This window comes from Tursiops truncatus, chromosome 7, assembly GCF_011762595.2.
Source record: "Tursiops truncatus isolate mTurTru1 chromosome 7, mTurTru1.mat.Y, whole genome shotgun sequence".
Lineage (NCBI taxonomy): Eukaryota > Metazoa > Chordata > Mammalia > Artiodactyla > Delphinidae > Tursiops > Tursiops truncatus.
Genome location: NC_047040.1, coordinates 71,855,435 through 71,878,896, shown reverse-complemented (window position 1 = coordinate 71,878,896; position 23,462 = coordinate 71,855,435). Strand labels below are relative to the sequence as shown.

The 23,462-nt window shown below is 34.7% G+C and overlaps 1 protein-coding gene across 25 annotated transcripts in view; it reads right to left on the bottom strand.

The window, feature by feature from the left end:
* Positions 1-23,462, bottom strand: part of BAZ2B (bromodomain adjacent to zinc finger domain 2B) — a 386,914-nt gene that overhangs the window by 42,605 nt on the left and 320,847 nt on the right. For all 25 annotated transcript variants that reach the window (XM_073807661.1, XM_073807659.1, XM_073807676.1 and 22 more), the window contains 7 exons: positions 15,337-15,477; positions 12,690-12,944; positions 11,511-11,725; positions 10,572-10,646; positions 9,500-9,743; positions 2,361-2,423; positions 1,191-1,335 (listed from right to left, as the gene is read on the bottom strand). In XM_073807661.1, coding sequence (XP_073663762.1) covers positions 1,191-1,335; positions 2,361-2,423; positions 9,500-9,743; positions 10,572-10,646; positions 11,511-11,725; positions 12,690-12,944; positions 15,337-15,477 — 1,138 coding nt within the window. The remainder of the gene's footprint in view (positions 1-1,190; positions 1,336-2,360; positions 2,424-9,499; positions 9,744-10,571; positions 10,647-11,510; positions 11,726-12,689; positions 12,945-15,336; positions 15,478-23,462) is intronic.

Here is a 23,462-nt window from a genome sequence, read left to right as displayed (position 1 = left end):
GGATATTAGTCCCTTATCAGATATATAATGTGTAAATATTTGTCCCCATTCAATAGGTTACGTTTTCATTTTGTTGAAGGTTTCCTTTGCTGTATAGAAGCTTTTTAATATGATTAGTCCCACTTATTTATTTTTAACTTATTATTTTAATTAATATATTTTCCATGGTTAAAAGTACTTTTATTTTTAAATATTTTAAGCAAACAGTTAAAAAAAGAACCCACCACACTATCCTATTAAATCAACATCTACATCAACTTAAAAACAACTACTTTATATGATTTCTGTTCTAGATGTCTATGTGATTAGTAAATCCCCTCTCTCCAATGGACTGTTAAATTTCTACATGGCATGGACTGTTTTTCATATCTTTCAACTTCCTGCAGTACCTAGAAATGCCTGGCATATAGTGGGTATTCCAAAAAAAAAAATGTTTTGCAAGAAGTTTTTCCTCCATGTACCACCATGGGGAAATAGCTATACCCTGAAACCTGTAAGCACTGACATAACGCTTTTGCCCCCATCAGAATTTAAGCATTTGTAAATGTCCAGGTACAGAGTTCTAAAAAGTTCAATTCAGATGGTTTATTGAGCACGTATATGCATTATGTTACATGCTAGTTAATGTAACAGGAATGGAGCCAGCGAAAAAATAGTCCAAAGGTAGACTGTAGAATTGTGTGGTAATTCAGAACTGAAGAAAGGAAGAAGTTTAATGGAGGAGGAGGTGATCACAAATTTCAAACATGAACAAGATTTCAAGATGAATGAGGATTATAATAAGGGTCTTAGATTGAAGCAAGTTACCTCCAGGGATACTGCTGGGATGTATGCTTGTTGGGAAGGTTAAAGAATAAAACCACATGTTGGAAAACTTGAAAATGGGAAGGACGAGAAATGGAGGAGTAGTTATAAAGAATAATACAGGTGAAGACCTTTGTCTGCTAAAGAAAAAGAATAGTTCATGTTTGATGTCAGAAAGAGTGGCAGAAGAAAAATCATGGAGAGAGAAGGAGTATTTATCAGAGCAAGGGGCATTATGAGTTCAAAAGGAATGGGAATCAAGGTTTTACAATGTTTATCCATAAAGCAGATTTGATTCTGGAAGCACAAAATATATTGAAGGAGTAACAGGGTTTTTAAAAAATATGGTTCCTTATATTACTTTGTAACAGATTAATAGTTCCTACCTTCACCACTCTCCATGCCTTCTACAAAAATCCCCCCACATTGGGGAAGAATCCAGTACCGGCGTCTGTAACGATCCTGGCCAAACATCATCGAACGTAAAGAGTGAGAAGCGTCAAAGAGCTTCCTTCTGTACTGACTCTGTTGCTGTTAAAAAATGATGCATATAATTAAGCTATGGATGTTAAGTGCTTTAAAAATTAATACATAAGCGACTTTACACTTATTATGCCTTTAGAGCAGATACATTTCACTACTGGGAAAAGACAGCAAAAGAGTTAAATATTACAAGCCTGACTTCAATTTTAGTTACACTTATAAATATAGAAATTACTTTGAGGGTAGATGGAATATTTTTGTTGCCGTGGATTAAAGAGTTAAGTTTATTTTATCAAGTATAGTATAGTAAAGCATGTCTTATACTTAATAATAAACAGTGTGACCAGGTATTTCATTAAGCCAAAGCAAATTGGCTTAATTCTATTGATTACAATATGTAACAAATAACACTCATATATGTAATTGACCAGACCTCTATTTGCCTATTTTTATACTCATGTTGTAAACCTAGGTAACATATGACTAAATTTTGGGATAAATTTGTGATGAATCTAACATGGTTATAGTATACAGGTATCTCATAATATCAATTTCATAATACTTTTAAAAACTCATTTTTTTAAAACAAAAAATTCATCTAAAACTTCACTAATACTACTGAAATTCAATTTTTAATGAGAAGTTCATAAACATTTATAGTTTACAAATCCATTGAAAATAAAACCCACAAATGTACTAATATAAAATAAAACATGAGCTGCCAAAACTATTATCATAAAATTCGACTGAATTTTTAAAGTAATTAATTCCAAGAAATAAAACCATGCATTTATTGGTATTTTATACTTAAAAGAAGACCTGAAGAATAGAAGCCCTGGTGAAATTTAGTACCATGTCTTAAGAGGCAAGTTTTTAACCTTGGCATTAAACTTTTAAGGTTTAATTGTGAGAATGTTTCTAAAGCTCCTCATTTTAGCTAGTTACAAAAAAAGCTTGTTTTTATTTAGCAACCAGAAAAACTAATCCCATACAAGGTGGATTTTTGAAATGCTGCAAAATAAATAAATAAATAAATAAATAAATAAATAAACTGTAATCTGAAAAGTGCTTACTTTACTCAGTTTTTCAATCTGTTTTTCTAGCTCTTCAACACTTGCTGCTTGGTCACCTTCATCCTATACATAACAAAATACAGTATCATTTACCTGTTTTTAAGATTTATTTATTCAGTCAATCAGTAAATATTTAATGAAAGCTTCCTTCCTATATACAAAGTACTAGGATAGGCACCATGGAAATGAGAATATCAATATCAGTTCTTGCTCCCGTTAAAGTGTTAATCTGGTAGGGAGACACATAAAACATTACACTAATAAATAAAAACTGCAGAAAGCTATAAGGACCTCAAGAGAGGTGGAGATTAAGAGTCATGGAGCTCAGGGAAGGGTGAGGTTACTTCTAGTGGGAACCTATACCAAGAGAGGCTATATGGAAGAAGTTATGTTTTAATTAGCTACTGAAGAATTGTTAGGATTTGATTGATCAGAGAAAAGAGGACAGGGCATTTCAGAAAGAGTTTGACCTGAAGACGTAAGGTGGGGAGATGAGGCACAGATGAGTTTAGGGCTAAATTATCTAGAGCTGTAAGTGCTTGGCAATGGACAATAATATGATCCTTTGAGGGAGATTAAATACCAGAACTATGCTTTACAAAGATTAGTATGGTAATAGTTGTAAGATGGCCTGGAGCAGGGAAAGGACTACAGTTGGCAAATCTAGTTAGCGAATTGTTGCAATGATTCAAGAGGAAAAGAGGATGTGGGTCGTACTAGGATAAAAGAAATAGAAAAGGAGAAAAGGAAATGGATATGAGATAGTACATAGTCAGAACTGTTAAGTCCTGGCAGCTCACGGATACAAGGCAGAAATGGGTGAGGGAGATGAAGGAAGGAGTAAATTATGATATTAAGGGTTTAAATCTGGGAGACTGCAGAAATATTGGTATCATTAACTGAAAGAGTCATTTTAGAGCAAAAAAGGGTAAGTTATATTTTGAACACATTGAGCTTTTAGAAGAAAAATAATCCCTACTATATAGAGTACTGATTTCATAAATAGAAATTTTGTGATTATATAAAATTTTTCATTCTACAAAATGAATATAGGAAAGCTACACCCAAAGTATATGTTTTAGAGGGAAAGCATAACATAATATAAAGTATATGTGCTTCTTTGGACCTCAGCTGCACGATTTCATATAGGCAAATTATTTAACTCCTCTAAAACTGTTTCCTGATCTGTAAATTGGTGATAACATTATCTTGTGATAACATTATCTGTAACATGGGATTTTTGTGAGGACTAAATAAGAACAGATCTGAAAGCAACTAGCAGAGTTCCTGGTACATAATATATAAATAAGGTTACTTTCCTTCTTTCTGAAAGTTGTCCTTTAATTAGAAAATGTAGGTACATCTCAGGTTTAAAAAACATAAGCAATTGTTTTTGATGTTCACTTTCTATATGCTTTTTAAAAAAGCCACACTGCCACCAACCACCCTCATGAACAGATATTTCTAAACCAGTATAGTTATCTCGCCAACAGAAAGAAGTGAAAGGAAAACTTCAATAGTTTTACCATTCTCTATCTATTCTTTACCCAAATTTAGGGGACCAATTTACAAAGGCATTTAGGCATATTATTTGTGGTAATAATAACATCATTTCTATTTATTTATTTATTTAAACATCTTTATTGGAGTATAATTGCTTTACAATGTTGTGTTAGTTTCTGCTGTATAACAAAGTGAATCAGCTATACATATACATATATCCCCATATCTCCTCCCTCTTGCGTCTCCCTCCCTCCCACCCTCCCTATCCCACTCCTCTAGGTGGTCACAAAGCACCGAGCTGATCTCCCTGTGCTATGAGCTGCTTCCCACTAGCTATCTATTTTACATTTGGTAGTGCATATATGTCAATGCTACTCTTTCACTTCGTCCCAGCTTACCCTTCCCCCTCCCCGTGTCCTCAAGTCCATTCTCTATGTCTGCGTCTTTTTTCCTGTCCTGCCCCTAGGTTCTTCAGAACCATTTTTTTTTAAGATTCCATATATACATCATTTCTATTTAAAAGAGAACAGGCTCAATGACCCTTAAACCTTGACTCTTCAATTAAATAGATATTTAATAGCTATATGATTGTATAGTGACCGTTTGACCAGCAGCATGTTTGAAAATTTGCTTACATAAAAATCAACTCTATCAACAAATATTTGAAATAAGACATCAAAGTAGCTATGTAACAGCCAAATTAGCTAACTACCAGTTCTAAGACTTTTCTTATGATGAAAAAGAAGTAAAATATCTACTAGAGTTTTATTTAAAGGAGCTTTGGCTAATAGTCCTTATAATTTAAGAGATATGAAGGAATTTGAAAGGCCAGAGAGAAAGGCAATAACTACAAAGCTAAGAACGCAGAATCTATCCCTGCCATGGTTCCCCATGGTTTCCCAATCAGAAGAGAAGGCTGTTGTATGTGTCACTACATATCATAGTTTAATTGTCCACATAACCTCCTCCACAGCAACTTGTGAGGTTAAAGCTCACATAGATTTCAACACAAACCTAAGTATTAGGGAAAGAGTACATGTGTTGAAGGAACGAAGAGTGAAGAAAAGTGGGAATCACCCTTGAGACAGAGGGCTGTGACTTAGTCTCAGGGCAGTATCTTCTAATTGAAAGGGATCACACGGGTCTCAATGGAAAGGCTCCTGCAGTTAGTCCTTTAAGGAGTATAACTACTGACACTCTACCTATACTTTAATCAAGAGGCCAGACCTATTTTCAGAGGATAATCTTATCAATAAGGTTCATTAAATAGTTAACCTTTAATTTTATTAGGAAATTGATAAGTGGTTACCACTTCTTCATGATAAAGAAAAACTCCCAAGTAATTTAAAGGAAATGCTAATTTGGTTTCTTAGGTCCTAAAATATTCATTATTTTCAAATGTTTTTAAACTGTTTTCTCACATTAATAACAAATACACATTTGCCAGGATTTTGATCACTCTAATTAATTCTATAATTCAACATTCATAAAAAATAAAAATGACTACTTTAAATGACACATCCGGTCTTAAAATATTAAAAATGATGTTTAAATCATTAGTACTGATTTTTAATAGTCTTCATCTCCCTTAAAGAAAAACAAATGCATAGTTTGTTAATTCTCCATGTGAAAAAGGCCAGGTGAAACACATAATTTCTGTAAATAAATTCCAATTTAGTGGGATGACCCCCAGTAGAAGATACTGAAGTCCCAACACAAGGCTGTCAAATTTATGAGAGTTAACACCTTAAAACAATTTATAATATTAAGTGCTGAAAAGGGATGCTAATTCTATAAAAAGGTGATTAGTATTGGTCAGAAAAGTTTAATTCCTGCTGTGGAAACAGCTCTACTTGCCAAATGAAGCAGATTGGTTATAAATAGTATCTTTGGGTAATTACAATACTGATACCCAAATTATATACCCTTCACATTATTTGTCACAGCATGAAAGTATTTGATCAAGTGGTTTCAGAAATACAACATTATGAAGTAATTTCTGCAAGGAATCTCAGTGTAGTCTCCTTTTCAGCCTGGTACTCTTAAGAGAAGTAAAGCTCACTCTAACAATTTTTATCATTCTGGTTTAAAATATAACATGGGGGGTGGAATTTATGAAAATATTTTGTATTTATGCTATTTTTACTTACGAGAAATTGTATAGCACATGATCTTATAAATTATATTATTATCCAGATTTAGTAAAAAATTTGATTCAGTAATTTGTCATTGGTCTTGATTAGATATTATTTTCACCCATTCCATCAATAATTCATCTAAGTCTTCTTTCTTTATTTCTCCAGCAGTACTGAGTTGATACAAGAAAGGAGAAGAGTTCTTTCTAGACTTCCTTGGCTAAATACTCCTGGCATCAAGGGCAGAAGGAATAGTTGGCTGTATATTGTTTTCTGAATGCCATTCTGCAACCCTATCAATATTTCTAGCATTCTTTTCTGGTAAAAGGTAAACATCAACCTTTATCTCCCTTTTATATATGTCCATTTCCATGGCTTATGGTAGCTTCCCTTACACACACACACACACACACACACACACACACACACCCACCCCCTCTCTGTGACCTTGCCTTCTTCCCTTTAGCCTGCTCTTCAAAACTAGCCCCGGGCTTCCCTGGTGGCGCAGTCATTGACAGTCCGCCTGCCGATGCAGGGAACGCGGGTTCGTGCCCCGGTCTGGGAAGATCCCACATGCCGCGGAGCGGCTGGGCCCATGAGCCATGGCCGCTAAGCCTGCGAGTCCGGACCCTGTGCTCCGCAACGGGAGAGGCCACAGCAGTGAGAGGCCCGCGTACCGAAAAAAAAAAAAAACCCTAGCCCCTCTCTTTACCTTAATTGAATCCCCTCCAATATTTTTAGGGACCTTATACCATTAATTATTCTCTTCCTCTCTTTAACCTTCAGTGCCTCTCTCTTATTTAATTGGCTCTTTCCCTTCAACCAAAAATCATCTCAAACCTTCTGCATCTGAAAAATCCTTGGTCTTTGTCTGCCTCTAGGAACTACCCTTTCTTTTGAGGCATAATGCTTGAAATAGTTAAGTTTACTTTCTCATTTTCTATTGTTTTCAATCAATCATAGCCTGGCTTGTGCTCTCACCCTTCCAACGAAACGGTGCTGGCACTGGTTACCAATGACCTCTGTGTTGCCAAATACAACGAACACTTTCAGTCCTCGTCACACTAGGCCCCTGCTCCCTTAACATTGTTTATCATTCCCTCCTTTTTAAAATGTTCAAGTTTCTTGATTTTTATTATTATGACATGTGTAGAAGAGAGTTAACACTGTAGGCCCTTGAAAGGTCGGCTTACAAAGTTTGCCCTTGGCTAGTGTCTGGAAACTTGAATTTTGGGGGGTTCCCCCACCCTAACTGATAAGAATAGCTCACTGGACCTAAACTGTGCTAACAATGTGGGTTACACTGAACATCTACTTTTCTTTTGGGAATCTGGAATTTAGCACATGTTATGCAGAGGGTACCTATGTGGCCAGCCCTGAATAAACAACTCTAGGCACAGCGTTTCTAATGAGCTTCCTTAGAACACAGCATTTCACAGATTGTCGCAATTCACTGCTGGGAGAATTAGGCCCATCCTGTGTGACTCCACTGGGAAAAGACTCTTGAAAGCTGGGCCTGGTTTCCTCTGGACTTTGGCCCATATGCCTTTCTCTTTGCTGGTTTTGCTTTGTTTCCTTTTGCTGTAATAACTCGTAGCCATGGCATGACTAGATGCTGATTTCTGTGAGTCATCCTAGTGAATCGCTCTGACTCTGGAGGTGGTCTTGGTATTGGAAATCCCTGACCCACTACAGAAATTTTCTACATCTTTGTTCCTTCTTCAACAAGAAGCCTTGTGGGCTCTTCTTAAATATTGACATTCCCTGGGGTTCCAACCTCAGTCCACTACTCTAATTAATAAACCAATCCCGCTGTGCAAACTTATCCAACTCATTATTTTAAACTATTGTCCATGTGCTAATAACTCCCAGATCTACACTTTCAAGACTAAACTCTTCTCCAGACTTTAGATTCTTTTTTTTTTTTTTTTTTTTTTTTTGCGGTACACGGGCCTCTCACTCTTGTGGCCTCTCCTGTTGCAGAGCACAGGCTCCGGATGCGCAGGCTCAGCGGCCATGGCTCACGGGCCCAGCCGCTCCGCAGCACGTGGGATCTTCCCGGACCGGGGCACGAACCCGTGTCCCCTGCAACGGCAGGCGTACTCTCAATCACTGCGCCACCAGAGAAGCCCCCAGACTTTAGATTCTTAAATCCAACTGACTGCTGAGCTTCTGAACAGGCACCTCAAACTCAACATGTCCAAAATAAACCTACCATCATTTCCTGTCTTCAGTTATCTGTTCCATATTCCCCTCCTCCCCTGTCATTTACTTCCTCTGCTCCTTCTGATTTCTCTGTCTCAGTTAATGGCAACAATAGCAGAGCAAGCAGTCCCCAGGCCAGATAGCTGGTATCAATCCTACCTCTCCCTCCATCAACCTACACAGTCCATCTTCAGATACTACTCATTTTTCCTCCTAAATATTTATTGAATCCTTTCCTTCCTTTAGTCCAGTTTCAGACCCCTCGTAATTCACCTAAACTACTGCAATATCTCCTGATTGATCTTCCTACCTCTGATCTTGCTCTATTCAAATCTATTTCTATCTTCCACAGAGCTGCCATAGTGAGCCAATGAAAAAAATCAAGTCTGACCATGTCATTCCCTCACTTATAAACCTTCAGTGGCTTCCTATTACCACAAAACTATAAAATCCGAGTTCACAGTTGTGGCATGTGAAGCTGTCTCGTAACACTAGAGCACTTGTAAGTCGCTTAAAGCACATTGTGGTTTCAAGGCTTCTGCGCCCTTGCTCATGCTGTTCTCTCTGCTTGAAGATTTTTCCATGGATTCCTGGATTCTTCTCTAGGTTAACATTTAGTCCAACTTGTAGCCTCAGCTAATGAGTCCAGAAAGCCTTTGTGAAAATTTATTCCTCAGAAAGGTTCAATGTCCTTCCTTCGTACCTGCCTAGTACATTGTAAATACCGCTATCAAAGCAGTTAACACTTAACATATTACATTTTCTTACTGTAAATCTTCCTCAGTGAGACTGTAAATTGAGAGGGGACTTTGATCAAAAATGCCTAGAGCTAAAAAAAAAAAAGGAAAAGAAAAAAAGCCTAGAGCTAGGCACTTAATAAATTGGGCTTTGAGAAATACATCAGTTTCATTAAACCTGACAACACTTTTAAGGCATGAAGTATTGTACAAAATAAATGTAAGATAGCATGTTAAATAGAATGAAAAAGGATACCTAAAATTAAGAATCTGAATAGTTCTCTGGAGAACTCTCATTATATAAACAGGAAAATTTAACTTCTTTTATTCAATGTAAATGCCCTCTAGGTATAGAAGGCATTGTATTCTACTCAATATTTACCTAACCATCACAAAAAACTTTGAGGTGAATATTATAATATTCAGTTTCAGATGAAGAAACTGAGTCAAGTGTGACAACGAAATTCAAACCCAAATCTATTTGACTTCAAATTCTGTGTTATTTTCAATATGTTATGTAATATTAGTTAAGTATTGAAATCGACCTAAATTTGATTACCTCATCTTCACAGATCTCAGTCTTCTTTCCTTTTTTGTCTTCTTTATCTTCTTCATCCTCATCATCTTCATCAGCTTGGTCATCACTATCATCATCATCATCATCATCATAATCACTATCTCCTCCCTTCCTTCTTCGTTTGCGTCCTGGAGTGGGTGTGCCCAATGGATGCTGTTCTTCTCCAAGATCAATGCCACCTGAAGTGTCTCTTTTGCCTGTTTTCTTAGCATGAATGATTCTGAGCCTTTAAGTATGAAAAAATGATGACATGGAAGAAAAGCCTTCTTCTTATACTTTTTGAAGAGCATACTATGAGTTGTAAGCAAAAATACCTTATGGTATTTCTCTCACACTAATCAATAAATGAATGACAATAAAAATTAGCATGAAGGAAACTTAAGAAGTATGTTCCCAGAAACTACAAAATATATTAACATTCAAGAATTATTCTGGCTATCTCTTTGGAATTAGAATACATTTTTTAAAAAACCAGAAAACTGAGAAGATTAACTCAGGAATGGCCAAGTGGTAAGACCTGATCCTATACTATCTGACTGAACAAGTTTCAATTCAAGTTACTGCAAAGAAACTATCCTCTTAACACAGAAGCTGAATAATTTCAGCATTATATTTCCTAGCAGGAAGCTAATTAAGTTTTAATGCTGAATACATTTGGATATGTTAGGCCCTCTATAAAAGCAAATTTTAATTAGAAAGCAATTAAGGAAAAAAGTAGTAGTTCCAAACAGATTCTACTTGTGACAAAAATAACCTGATAGCAACAACAATCTTAGAATATGTGATTGCTTGACTTCTTTGAAAGAAAAAAGATAAATTGACTTTCTTCTAAATTTGAAGCATATGAGCTCAGTGAATATCATTATATCTTTTGTCTACTGAAAATTCTGGCACTGAGTTCTATTAGTTTCATATCTCATCTTAATTAAGCTTTACCTTTTCTAATTCTTAGATAAAATAAAGTTTAAATTCTACCTTTGCAATTTGTATGTTTTACTCAGAAACTTGCAAAAAAAGGAAAACAGTATATTAGTTTTAATAAAACATGACTTACTTGCGGAGTTTACCTTCTACCACCCATTTATCTCTCCTCAAATTTGACATGTAATCAATGTTCTTGTCGATTTCACTGCCAATGCAAAAGTTTATTAGAAGACATATATTAATCCATTATGCAATACATTAATTTGGTAAGCAAAATGATGCAGTTTTGGGGGTAAGTACAAATGATGATTGCCAATGAACAGCAAAAACAAATGAAAAATTATATTAATACATAGCTAAGAGATGCGTAGAAAACTTAGAGATGCCCAGCAATGGTAGAAATGCATGGCTCTGAAATGTTTGGATTGATTATTTTCCTAGAAAGGTAAAGGAATAAAAGTAACATAATTAAAATCTGTAAAATAATGAACAGTAAGAGCAAGATGAACATGGAATTTGTTCACCAAATCTTCAAATACTATAGTGGAGGACTTACTTTGACTCTGAAATGAGATTAAGTACTTTTTTTAAGTGCAAATTAATATACAATAAATAAATAATATTAAGATTGTATCAGCACATGATAAAAAGTAGGTAGATAATTCTACAAATGGCAGCTACTAAGGAAAATCAGGTAGTCATTTATCATCAAAAGATGAAAGAAAAATTCTAGGTTTTTGCAACAGTGCTGGATTCTGGAGCCATAGCAAGAAAAACCTGCTTACACTTCAGTATACAAATAAATAACAAAATTACCAAATAAACAAAACGGGTTACAAAGACTATACACAGTATGATTCAAAATTTCTTTTCCAATAGACTGCAAAGAAATACATTGAAACATTATTAGCAGTAGTCATCTCTGAATGGTGAGATTAGTGTAATTTTAATCTTTTTCTTTGTGGTAGTCTGTAACTTCAAAATTTTCTATAAGCAATTTGTATTACTTTGTGACCAGACAAATTCAAAACAGAAAAGAATCACCAGAAATGTCTGGGCATATGCTTACCTCACCACACTCTTGCTGCACGCCAGTTCATTGATCAGGAAAGCCAGAACTGAGGCTTTCTGTGCTGGAGTGTGAGCCTGAAAAGCTTTGGTCTTCAGGCTTTCAGTAAGCTCAGTTTGTCCACAGTGCGCTTCCATAAAAATCTGCAAAATCTCGGAAACATTGTCTCGATTCACACCAACATTCAGCAAATGTTCTCCAAGAGCTGTTTTGGCCTATAAAAGGTTGGCATTTTTATCAGTATTGACCACAACGACTCATAAGATATAAACAATAAGACTTTTAAATATTGGTATTATATGATTTAGGTATTACTGACAAGGGCTTTATTCACATTTTTGATGAAGTGGCGATAAAACATGACGTTCAATGTCATTTAGTCAACAGATGATAGACAAGTTTTCAAGTACTTGTAATTTTTCTCTTCCTTCTTCAAACCCTTGGTTAAAAAGTTTGGTGGGGGGAAGGGTATGTAAACTTGTGGCTAAAAATGGTCTCACCATACCTTCTTTGACTACAGACACTATCCCAAGCTTTTCCAGGCTCTACCAGTAGTAGTGGGGGAGAGGTTGAAAAGTACTAGCAATGTGTTTTCTTGCTCTATGGTGTCACGGATTTTATTGCCTAGTATGCTGAATGAATAGGGAGATGGAAAAAAAAGTAACAGGTGCATCTGGAAGATTCTCTCTACATTACCTAGAGCAAAGCTGACTGAAATGTGTATCTTAATTGGAATTAAGATAAATTTGAATTATTGAGTATCCACTTAGCAGTACAGTATCTTAACATGCTGGTCTGTAGGGGCCTTGATTAGCCTCGGTTATTCATAGTGTTTCAGAGAGAACACAGTATAATTTCAGAAGGCACACATAAGTTAATTGCTTTATGAATTAAGAGTTCTCTGTTTTGCTGAATATCACTTAGGTATTTCCTTAAATCAGATTGCTTTTTACCAAAAGCTAGAGGGAAAGAAAGTAATCTGGTAATGATTTACATTCCTTAGGTTTTGTGAACCAGGTTTTTCTAAGTTTGCACCAGTTGTACCAATCTACCTTTAACTTTGTACGAAGTTATGTAGAAAAAATTGGATGTTTGTACAATCTTCTGCTAATACACTAAAGCCAGCTATCAATGCACTGATAGTACAAATTAAAAAAATTATATTTTGGGTTTTTTTACCTTGTATCCTGTAATTAGACCTGGATCACATACAGCAGCTGAGAGGAGCCTCACAAGCAAGTCTTGTACTTCACCCATGCTGTCTCCTATATTTAGCAATCCCTCTTGAAGAACACTCAGGTTTGGAACATCAATATTCACATCGAAGCCCAAAACTTTACCAAAGTTTCGTAAGAACTGCACCACCATCAGACAGTCTGAAAATGTACTTCCAGAGAGAACAAGTCCTGGAATACGAGGCAACTCTGGCAAAGGCTGAAAATAAAAGAAAAGAGAGAAAAAGTAGTTCAAAAAGCCATGATTTTATAGCTCCTGAAGTAAAGTAAGTTGCTATTTTTCTCTTGCGTTATACCAGTGGTCTTCCCGCTGGACTGTAAATTCCCTGGGGGCATTTCTATAACCCCATGGTACTAAGCATAGAATCCTGAACACAAGTAACCACTAATAAATTTTGGTTGAACTCAACATGAACTTAGGTCTCTGCAAAAGAGAACACTAATTTTAACTTAGGTATTGATAAAACACACGTTATACAACTGGACCAAAAATCAGGTAACATAAGAAATAAACATCTCAAAAGTACTTTAACATGGACATACTTAGTAGGGCATGTGCAATAGTTTCTTCTACTGATGTCCATTGATTTATAATTCACACTTTTTTGGGAGCTCAGAAGTTAACAGTGTGCATCTGTGTGCCGTATGGTTGGAGAGAGTACCATCTTTGTTTAATGACTGCAGATAAATTACTAGGTCCACATGACCAGAACCCATGACCCTATCAAGAACCCAGTAATACTGCAACTATCAGTCTTTAGGTTTCCCGTATATTAGCGAAACATTGAATTTCAGTGTTAAAATTAGAGAGCTCTCTTGCTATTTCTCAAATATGCTCACATATTAACATTTTAATGACTAACTGTATTATCAGTTGTTATGGACATTTTAAAAGTTAGATAAATAAGTAACCTAAATTAAAAACATTTTTGTCCATGAATGGGATTCAATAATAGTACTTTCAATTCTGATTGAGAAAAAGGTGCCTTGTAAATATTTCTATTTATCTAAATTTGCCCTTGTTCAAAAACGTTTCCTCCACTCTGTGCTTGCTGAAATAACTAACCAAAGACTTTTTCTACTAATAGTGTGTGGAAACACAGAACTATGGACAGTTGCTGATATCATACAAATCTTTTGTTACATATGAAAACCATTTAATTCTGAGTTTTCTTTTTTCCTGAATCAGATCAGACATACACATTTCCATATGATTCTAAAAATTTATATAACAAAGCTAACGACAGTAAGGCTTAAAATGGACTTACAAATATTTGATATAGTGCATATGGATTTAAATGAAAACAAAAGATCACTTAGGACAATTTAGGATTAAAAAAAGATCATTTAGGATTAGCAAGAAAATAAAGCTCACTTAGGATTAAAAAAATTGCTCACCAGGAGCTTATTAAACGTGTTGACTAACCACTATACCCATTCTGTGCTTAGGAAATTTTAAACATCCAATTGACTAAAACTAGAATGCATACTTTCACTTTTATTTAGAAGCATTTATGCTAGGTAAATAAATAGAATATTAGTATCATTAAATTTTCCACTTGGGTACTAAAGTTTGCTTTAAGCACTTTAGAAAAGAGCTTACATAATCAAGAGACAAGCACTATCTGTATATCATATGGCATGCAAGTAAATATAGATGCTATTGACCAAGTATAATATTCTATTACTGAGACAGTATTATAGATATGATATACATTATTATATAATTTTCTAGGAATACTATCTTCTTAACTATAGCCAAACATAATTGATTTCTATTTGTAAGTATGTGAAATCATGCCAGTTATCACGGTGATTTTGCTCTTTCCAAGTTGTTACTTTTCTGTATTTTAGCAACATTATAAATCTGTGAAGCATGATGGAAGAGAAAACACACATGAGGTACTTTGCTTGGATACATTTCTTGGCTTTCAGGATCATAAACAGTATGGGCTCTGGAGTTTAAAAAACTGGGGACTGCATCCAAGTTGCCACTTATGAGCTGTATAATGTTGAGCAAGTTCCTTAACCTCTCTGTGTCTCAAGTTTTCTCATCTGTAAATGGGCATAAATACCAGTCCTATAGGATTGTGGTGAGGATTAAATGAGAAAATTCATTTAAAGCACTTAGCATAGGGCCTGGCATGTACTAGACATACTCAATAGTTAGCTACCATCACTAAAGCATTGAAGGAGGTTATAGATTATAAATCCTAATTTATTTAAACATCCATGGAGGCATGGGGGAGGAGTTAGATCTTTCTGTAACTAAATGCCTGGGAAGGACCAAATGAAACACAGAAATCCTATCTATTTCTATAATTCATTTTTATAGATTTCTGTAGTATTTCTACTTAAATTAAAAAGGTTTGCAGTGCTCCGTTTGTATATTAAGAACTGCCATTATCAGCACAGGGCTCTAGAGAGGTTTACTCGTGGCCATCCAGGAGGGACAGATTGACCTAGACTTGGAAATCCACTGCTCCAGCTAAAAACACAAGGCTTTCATAACGGCAGCTCTGGCAAAGGAATCAGGTGAGAACACAGAAAAAATTAAATTTATTAATGAAATGGTTTACTTGATAAATTACCTTTTGGTCTGCTAAGCACATGTCTTCATTAGGCTTCTTTAGTTCCTTTGCCATTTCTAATTCTAATCTTCGTTGCTCTAGTTTACGTTCTTTATTTAATCTTTTCTCATCACGTTTTTCTTGCTTTAACCGTTCTTTTTCCTTAAAAAGAAAACCATGTCCACATATTCTGTTTAATCATTATACGTGTTTAAAAAACCTCCAGTTAAAATTTAAAAAGTAATCAAAGTGTTATTTCCATGAAAAAAATTCTCTTAGGATGTTTAGGAATAGACTTGGAATTACATAGAAACAATGACGTATTTTGCTTTTCAGCGTTTTCACCTTTTGAGTTTCAAAATAATCTTATGACTGTATGTATATATACATACATATACAAAATATCAATATTAGTTTCAACCCAGATTATTTCATTATTCAAAATTTATTCAATCCTTTCCCAGGTTATAATATGAGAATAAAATAGTTATTAATAAAAGCAGGTATATAAAATGCACATGGGCAAGTAAATATTCATAAAAAAAGTTAACTAGTATGAACAAAAATTTTTGTGTAGCTCAAGGAAGCAAGAAAAGATTTACAGCATGAAAATGGAAGCAACATGTTTGAATCTGCAAACGCAGTTCTTTCAAAGTGAATTAGCTAGTCTTAAGACGTGCACCTATGATGAAATAAAAATATTATTTACCACTCTAAACAACATTTAAAATAATGTAAAATGGGTTTTGAAGGCAATTCCAAAAGCTTTAAAATTATTTTGGGTAATGGCAACAATATGGAAATAATCATCCTGTTTCCCTGTTGTAGAGTATGGCATTCTTTTGGAAGAAGTGACTTTCTATAATAATACTGGTGTCATTACTTTATCGTCACACATCAAATACAATTCTCTTTTTAAACTGAAGTATAACTGACTTACAAAATTATATTGGTTTTAGGTGTACAACACAGTGATTCGATATTTTTATACATTCTGAAATGATCACCATAATCAAGTCTAGTTACCATACAAAGTTATTACAATATTAATGACTATATTCCTTATGCTGTACATTACATCCCCATGGCTTATTTATTTTATAACTGGACATCTTAATTCCTTCACCTATTTCATCCATTCCCCGTAATCCCCCTCCCCTCTGGCAACCACTAGTTTGTTCTCTGTATCTACGAGCTTGTTTCTGTTTTATGTTTGTTTTGCTTTCTAGGTTCTACATATAAGTGAAATCATATGGTGTTTGTCTTTGTCTGACTTATTTCACTTAAGACAATACCCTCCAGGTCCATCCACGCTATCGCAAATGGTAAGATTTCATGCTTTTTTATGGCTGAGTAATATTCCATTGTATATATACATATATATATATCATCTTCTTTATCTATTCGTCTATTGATGAACACAGAGGTTGCTTCCATGTCTTGGCGATTGTAAATAGTGAGGCAGTGAACATGGGGGTGCATGTATCTTTTCGAGTTCGTGTTTCCATTTTCGTTGGATAAATACCTAGGAGTGGGATTGCTGAATCATGTGGTAGTTCTATTTTTAAGTTTTTGAGAAACCTCCATATTGTTATCTATAGTGGCTGCACAAGTTTACATCCCCACCAACAGTGGACAAACATCCCCTTTTCTCCACATCCTTGCCAACACTTGTTACTTCTTGTCTTTTTGATAATAGGCATTTTGACAGGTGTGAGGTTATATCTCATTGTCCTCTGCCCACAATCCAATCAAATACAACTCTTATTTATTAGAGGAGAAATAATGGTAGAATCAACAGGCAATTCTAAACTATTACCACATACATCTTTCAATTTTCTTTATTTTTGCCAAAATAGAGTCCAAATCCTTACTTTTGAATTCAGGACTCTCTTCTTTTCCAACCTTATCTCCCACTGTTATAGTCTATGTAAATTTAGTCAAACTATTTGCTATTCCTGATAAACATCTATTGTTTCCTTACCTCCTTGTATTGGTGTACTCCAGTTAGGAAGGTCATTATTCCCATCCTGCATACAAATCCTAATTAAAAACCTCCACCTCCTTCCTATTCCTAATTTCTCTTAATTGTCTTACCTAATTATAGCTCTTACCTATAATTTTAACCTAGCACTATTGCTTCCTCTAGTATATTAGCATTTTTGCCCATATCTTAACCATCTCCATTTCAATTATCACTGGTAAGACAGCACGCTGACTGCTGCGTCAGAGCATGCCAAGGGGGAGACAGAGAGGAGTGGAGAAGTAATACATTCCCAGCCAAGAGCTGAGAAAGCACGATTCTTGGATATTATTATTTTTACCTAGTGATATGCAGTATCTTTCGAATTAAAAAAGCATGTCCATAATATGGAATAGAATGTAAAAGTGACATCTATACCTTAGGATGAAATGGAGGTTTGCAAGAAATCTTAAAAATTCATAGGACCTTTATTACTTAAAGACAAGCATCTACTCCCTCAATGGGATACTTTGAGGGAAACACGGAGTCTCTAAATTTAATGCATTTATTCACTAATTTATTTAGTGACTTCTACTGAATTGTATAGGACTAATACAAATCCTGTGGTTTTGGTATAAAATGACTCTCAAAGAACCAGAGCTTCTAGGATCCCCTCAACGATCAACTAATATTTAAAATGGCATATAAAGACAGTCACAATCTAGCCCCACACAAGTTCTGGTCTCCTATCTCATGATTCTCAGTGAATCTCCCAAACTCTAGGCACATTTTGTGATACAACTGTGTTGAGCAAACAGTGTAACCAGTTTGAGGCACTGCTTGGATGATAATGATAATGGATCATGAGGGGCGGGGGGGGGGGGGGGGGGGGGGGAGGGGAGGAGAGGGGGGAGGAGGGCGAAGAAGAGGAGGAGAAGCAGCAAAGCCAAGAGAGGTATATGCACAAGGTTAAAATTGACTAACCCCCTCTTTGTACCTTCCTCCCAAGACCCCAGAGGTCCTGTTTAGTTGCAACATTGTATTTATGTACCTGTCATCCCCTCTGACTGGAATGCATAGCCCTTCCTACTTCACACGAAAATAAAGCCTGTGTTTTAATTTTTCCCACAGCTAGTTCAGGAGTTTTAATATTTCCCTTTTTTGAGCTTCACATAACTTATTACAGCATTTATTGCACTCAGTGACAATTATTTGTTTAAAGTTGATCTCTCGCACTGTAGTGTGAACTTCTAGAGATCAGAGGAACCAACTTCTGCACCTCTTTGTGGACCTATTCAATTCCCAGCAGTATAATTTGCCAGAAACTCTCAGGAGAGTTTTTAATATTATCTTTGTCTCTGACAACTCAAGCCTGTATCAGTGCAATTTTCCTCTCGCACTGGTCTAAATATTGTTCTTATTTCCAACTATAATAGTTATCATATGTCTCTAATGGACATATACAGTGTGCATTAGCATATAAAAATTATTTAAGCATTGATTAATTTGCTGAATGATTAAATCTACAAATGCCACATTGTTTAAATTTCAGGGCAATAACTTACAGTGTCTACAAATGACTACGAAATATAGCTCTTAACTATATTTTAGATTGACTATAAACAATTACAAGCAAATTAGAATGTCTCCTTCCAATTTTTTGGGCCTTTATTCCCAACTTTCCCCGTCCTTACGCAGTTTTCTAGATGTAAAAATTTATGAAATAAATGTAGATTCTTGGTATATATGTCATTTACAATAAAATATCTTTATATCATCTTAATTATAGTAATGAAATTTTCTGTATCAAAATATTACTAATATCCTAATTAAGAAGTCATTTAAATTTCATTCAAAGTTGCAACACTTTTCAATAGCAAAAGTGTTAAATTTAGATTACACTAAATAGCCTAAGATACATAGGGTGAAAATTTAAAATGCATAAAAGGATTATTTTAGGGACTCTAAACGCATAACTGAAAGTATTTCTAGAACTCTATAGCAAAATAACAAAGGTATGAAATGAATTTATTCTATTTTAGAATCATAGAAGTTTAAAAACTAAGCAATGAGTGTGGTAGGAGGATCTGTTATTATAAAGTTTTACAACTTATCAAATTGCCAAACAGGCCATTTTTAAGAGGCCATGTTGCAAAGATGCCTATGTTTCCTGTATTTTATGATTCTACTGAGTCTCTTAGGTGTTTGCTCTGGGCATAATTAGGAGATTACATTTCTTTTCACAGCAACTGTACTTAAATTTCAAAGACATAAATATTCTTTAAGAGACACAGATTTACCTCAGGGTGCAAGAAGAATAAAGTGTAAATAAGACTAATAACATAAGCCATTTATAGAAGACAGATATAAAGAATAAAAGTGATACTATTTTACATCACATATTGAGCGTGAGTAGAAAAATCAGGGTAATTTTTTTAAAGGGCCTATTTTTACATTTAAAATGTAATAATAAATTAAGTTTAAACAAATGAAAAAATTATGAATCCATGATAAAAGAAATCCTTATATTTAAAATTTTTAATAAAATTATATTATTTATATTATATTTTATTGTATTTTACAGGTATCAATATAAAATACTATTTAAAAAGAGTAAAAATTTCCAGTTATCACATTTTCATAAAATCCACCAAAGTATTACACAAAAGTCTGTACTTACTTTAGATTAACTATCACCAAATATTCTTAGAGTAGCTACTACTATTCAAATGTCTCCTAAATTAAAATCAAAATTGTTAATTCTTGAGTCAGATAAGTAGAGATTTTAATACATCTAAATTACATTGATAATAATTCGTTCCAAAATTGTGCATGTATCTTTTAAACGTGTATGACATTTAACATTTTACTGAATAGTTAATATAAAATCATTTTACATGGTTTTTTTTTTTTTTTTTTGAGGTACGCGGGCCTCTCACTGCTGTGGCCTGTCCCGTTGCGGAGCACAAGCTCCGGACGCACAGGCTCAGCGGCCATGGCTCACGGGTCCAGCCGCTCCGGGGCATGTGGGATCTTCCCGGACTGGGGCACGAACCCGTGTCCCCTGCATCGGCAGGTGGACTCTCAACCACTGCGCCACCAGGGAAGCCCTTACATGTTTTTAAAGACAATTTAATTTTAAAATTGAAATTAAGTACATTATATAAAGTACAATACACAAGTATGTCATATAAGTACATTTATTATATCTTCAACTGAAAAATGGGTTTGTTTAAACAAACTGTCTACATGAGCAATTCTTTTTATTTTTCACTAAGTAATGATTAGTATAAATATAGGATTATAAAATATTCTCATGACTTGAATCATTGAATGGGTTATACATTTTTTATGCTTGCAAATTATTAGATGGTTTCTGAAACCTGAACTACTCTCTTCTATTTTATGGTTTTGTCTCCTAAAGTGCTGACATAGTCATTCTGTAATAGACGCATGTTTAACAACCTTTTGTTGTTTATTGATCCTTGGGGAGACACATATACAAAAGACTCTGTTACGGTACGACAGTTGATTATTCAGATAATATGAGTAAAGTGTTTATAAATTTGTGACTGACATAGTTTGAAGTTTTTATAAATGAAACAGGAGATTTTGAGCTACTTTGTCACACTGCTTAAACCAACCTAAGTTTCCAGTGATTAGTAATAATGAGAGCACAAATATATTAAGACTTGAATTATACTAGGACATAAGCCTTTTTTATTCATGAGGCTAAAGATTATCCTTTCTTACATTATATAATAAAAATATTTATGAACTATGATGATACACTAAAATTAATATAATAATAAGTAAGGTAATTTATGTCTGAATATTCTTATTAATTATAGATTTATATAAAGGAAAAACTATAGAAATTAGATTCCTAAGTTAGGGAACCAATATAAATTTGGGATGTTTTTAGTGAAAAATAAGTTAACACTAAATCAAAAAGTAAGATCAGGGCTTCCCTGGTGGCGCAGTGGTTGAGAGTCCGCCTGCCGATGCAGGGGACGCGGGTTCGTGCCCCGGTCCGGGAAGATCCCACATGCCGTGGAGCGGCTGGGCCTGTGAGCCATGGCCGCTGAGCCTGCGCGTCCGGAGCCTGTGCTCCACAATGGGAGAGGCCACAGCAGTGGGAGGCCCGCGTACCGCAAAAAAAAAAAAAAAAAAAAGTAAGATCAGTGTAGTGTACACAAAGAAACATAAAAATGGTGTTTGTGTTACCTTTTTGATGACTATGGGAGTTTCTTAGAATAAATTCTGATGTTATAAGAGATTTTTAATTAACAAGGTGAAAGCAATTAATTTTTTAACCTCATAATTCTATAAACATTACCCATAACATCAGCATTTTTGTTTATCTTATTTTTTTCTTCACAACTTAATAATTAAATGTCTAAAGGTATTAAAGTTTAGAATCAAGGGTTACACATAGGCTATTTTAGAATTTTGAGTTGGCCCTGCCTAAGTATCATATGGCTTTAACTTTACAATAAAGTTTGTTCTTTTAACAGTTAATAACAGAAAAAACTGCAGATGAGCTATTAGGAGGTAATAAGAGGCAGAATATGAAGCCAAGATGTGCCCATTACTCTAGTTACATTACTCTAGTTACATCTAGTTACTGGCATTACTCTAGTTACATCTCATGCACATTAATAATGAAGAAATGAACAAATAGACATAGGAAGGGTTTGTTAATATTCACGGAGGTGTAAGTTTATGTAAAAGATATGGTGAAAGTTTGGATTATCAGTAAAAATATATGCCTAGTCACTGCTTAACTGTTTATACTGTAAAGATTTCTCTCTCTGATATGATAAAAAGCGTCTTTAATTTTTTTGCTTTTCCTGCAGCATCTAATTTAATGCTGTGTACACAACAGTCTTTTAAGAAATGTAAAAACATACTTAGCTGATTACTAAGATCTATAGGTATCATTCAACAGAGGAATACAACTTAAGATCTGAATAACTGGGGACTTCCCTGGTAGTCCAGTGGTTAAGAAGACTACACAGCTCCCAATGCAGGGGTCGCGGTTTGAACCCTGGTCGGAGGGAACTAGGATCCTGCATACCACACGGTGTGGTCAAAAAAAAAAAAATCTGAATAACTGGTAAAATTCTCTAGTCCTGTTCACAGGTCTATAGTTATCAGAGGATAAAAACATTTTGAGAATTCAGCTTTACCTATGGGATTCTCTCAAACATCCTGATAAAGGATTATTTGTAACATATGTTATTGTATTGTTATTTTAAATAATAGTTCCTAAGTGTTTAAAAAAAGAAAACCACCTAGAATAAAGTAAAATGACTTTATTATTATTATATAAAGAAAATTATATAGACAGAAAACATATAATGTACTCTGTTCTGGGAAGGCCTCTTTGATAAGTTAATATTTGACCTATGACTGAACAATAGACAAGAACCACTTGAATATTCAGTGGAAGAACAGCAACAGTAAAGACCCTTTGTTTAGAAATAATAAAAAGACAAAAATGACTGGAACATAGTACGTAAGGTACAAATTGTATGAGGTAAAGTTGGAGAGGTTGGCAGAGGTCAGAGCATGTGGGTCTGATATGTCACTGGTGAGGAATTTGGACTTTATTACTATTGTAATGAGAAGCCACTGGATAGTGTTTATCCAGATATAATCTGGTTTCTTTTTTGAATAGATCACTCCGGCTACTCTGTGGAGAATGCATAGGGAGTGTGCTGAGGAAAGCAAGAATGAAAGCAGGGAAAACAGGTTCTTTAAGTTATTATGCTTTAAGCTGTTACTTTATGTATACATGCATGCACACGTGCGTACACACATATATTTTTGGTTTGATATTTTGGAATAGTTTTCTTGCATTTCTTTTCTAATTACTCATGCTTGATACGGGCAGCCCTATCACGAACTTGCATTGCTCCAATGTAGGTGGGTTAATTTTCCTTTAGTTTCTTCTCACTTTATCTGATAATTGTTTTTATATTTCAAAGTACTTCAAATTGAAGAGTATTTTGTATGCTATTCATGTTCCTTTTTTTCTGAGGATGAAGGTAGCTAGAAGAGGGAGAGCTGTACCCGGTTTCTCATATCCCTTTCCAAGTTTTATTGGAAGCAGTGTACCTGATTTCACTCTATCTAGTCAAGGGTATATCCTTTTCCCATGAAAGATGCTCTTGGGTCT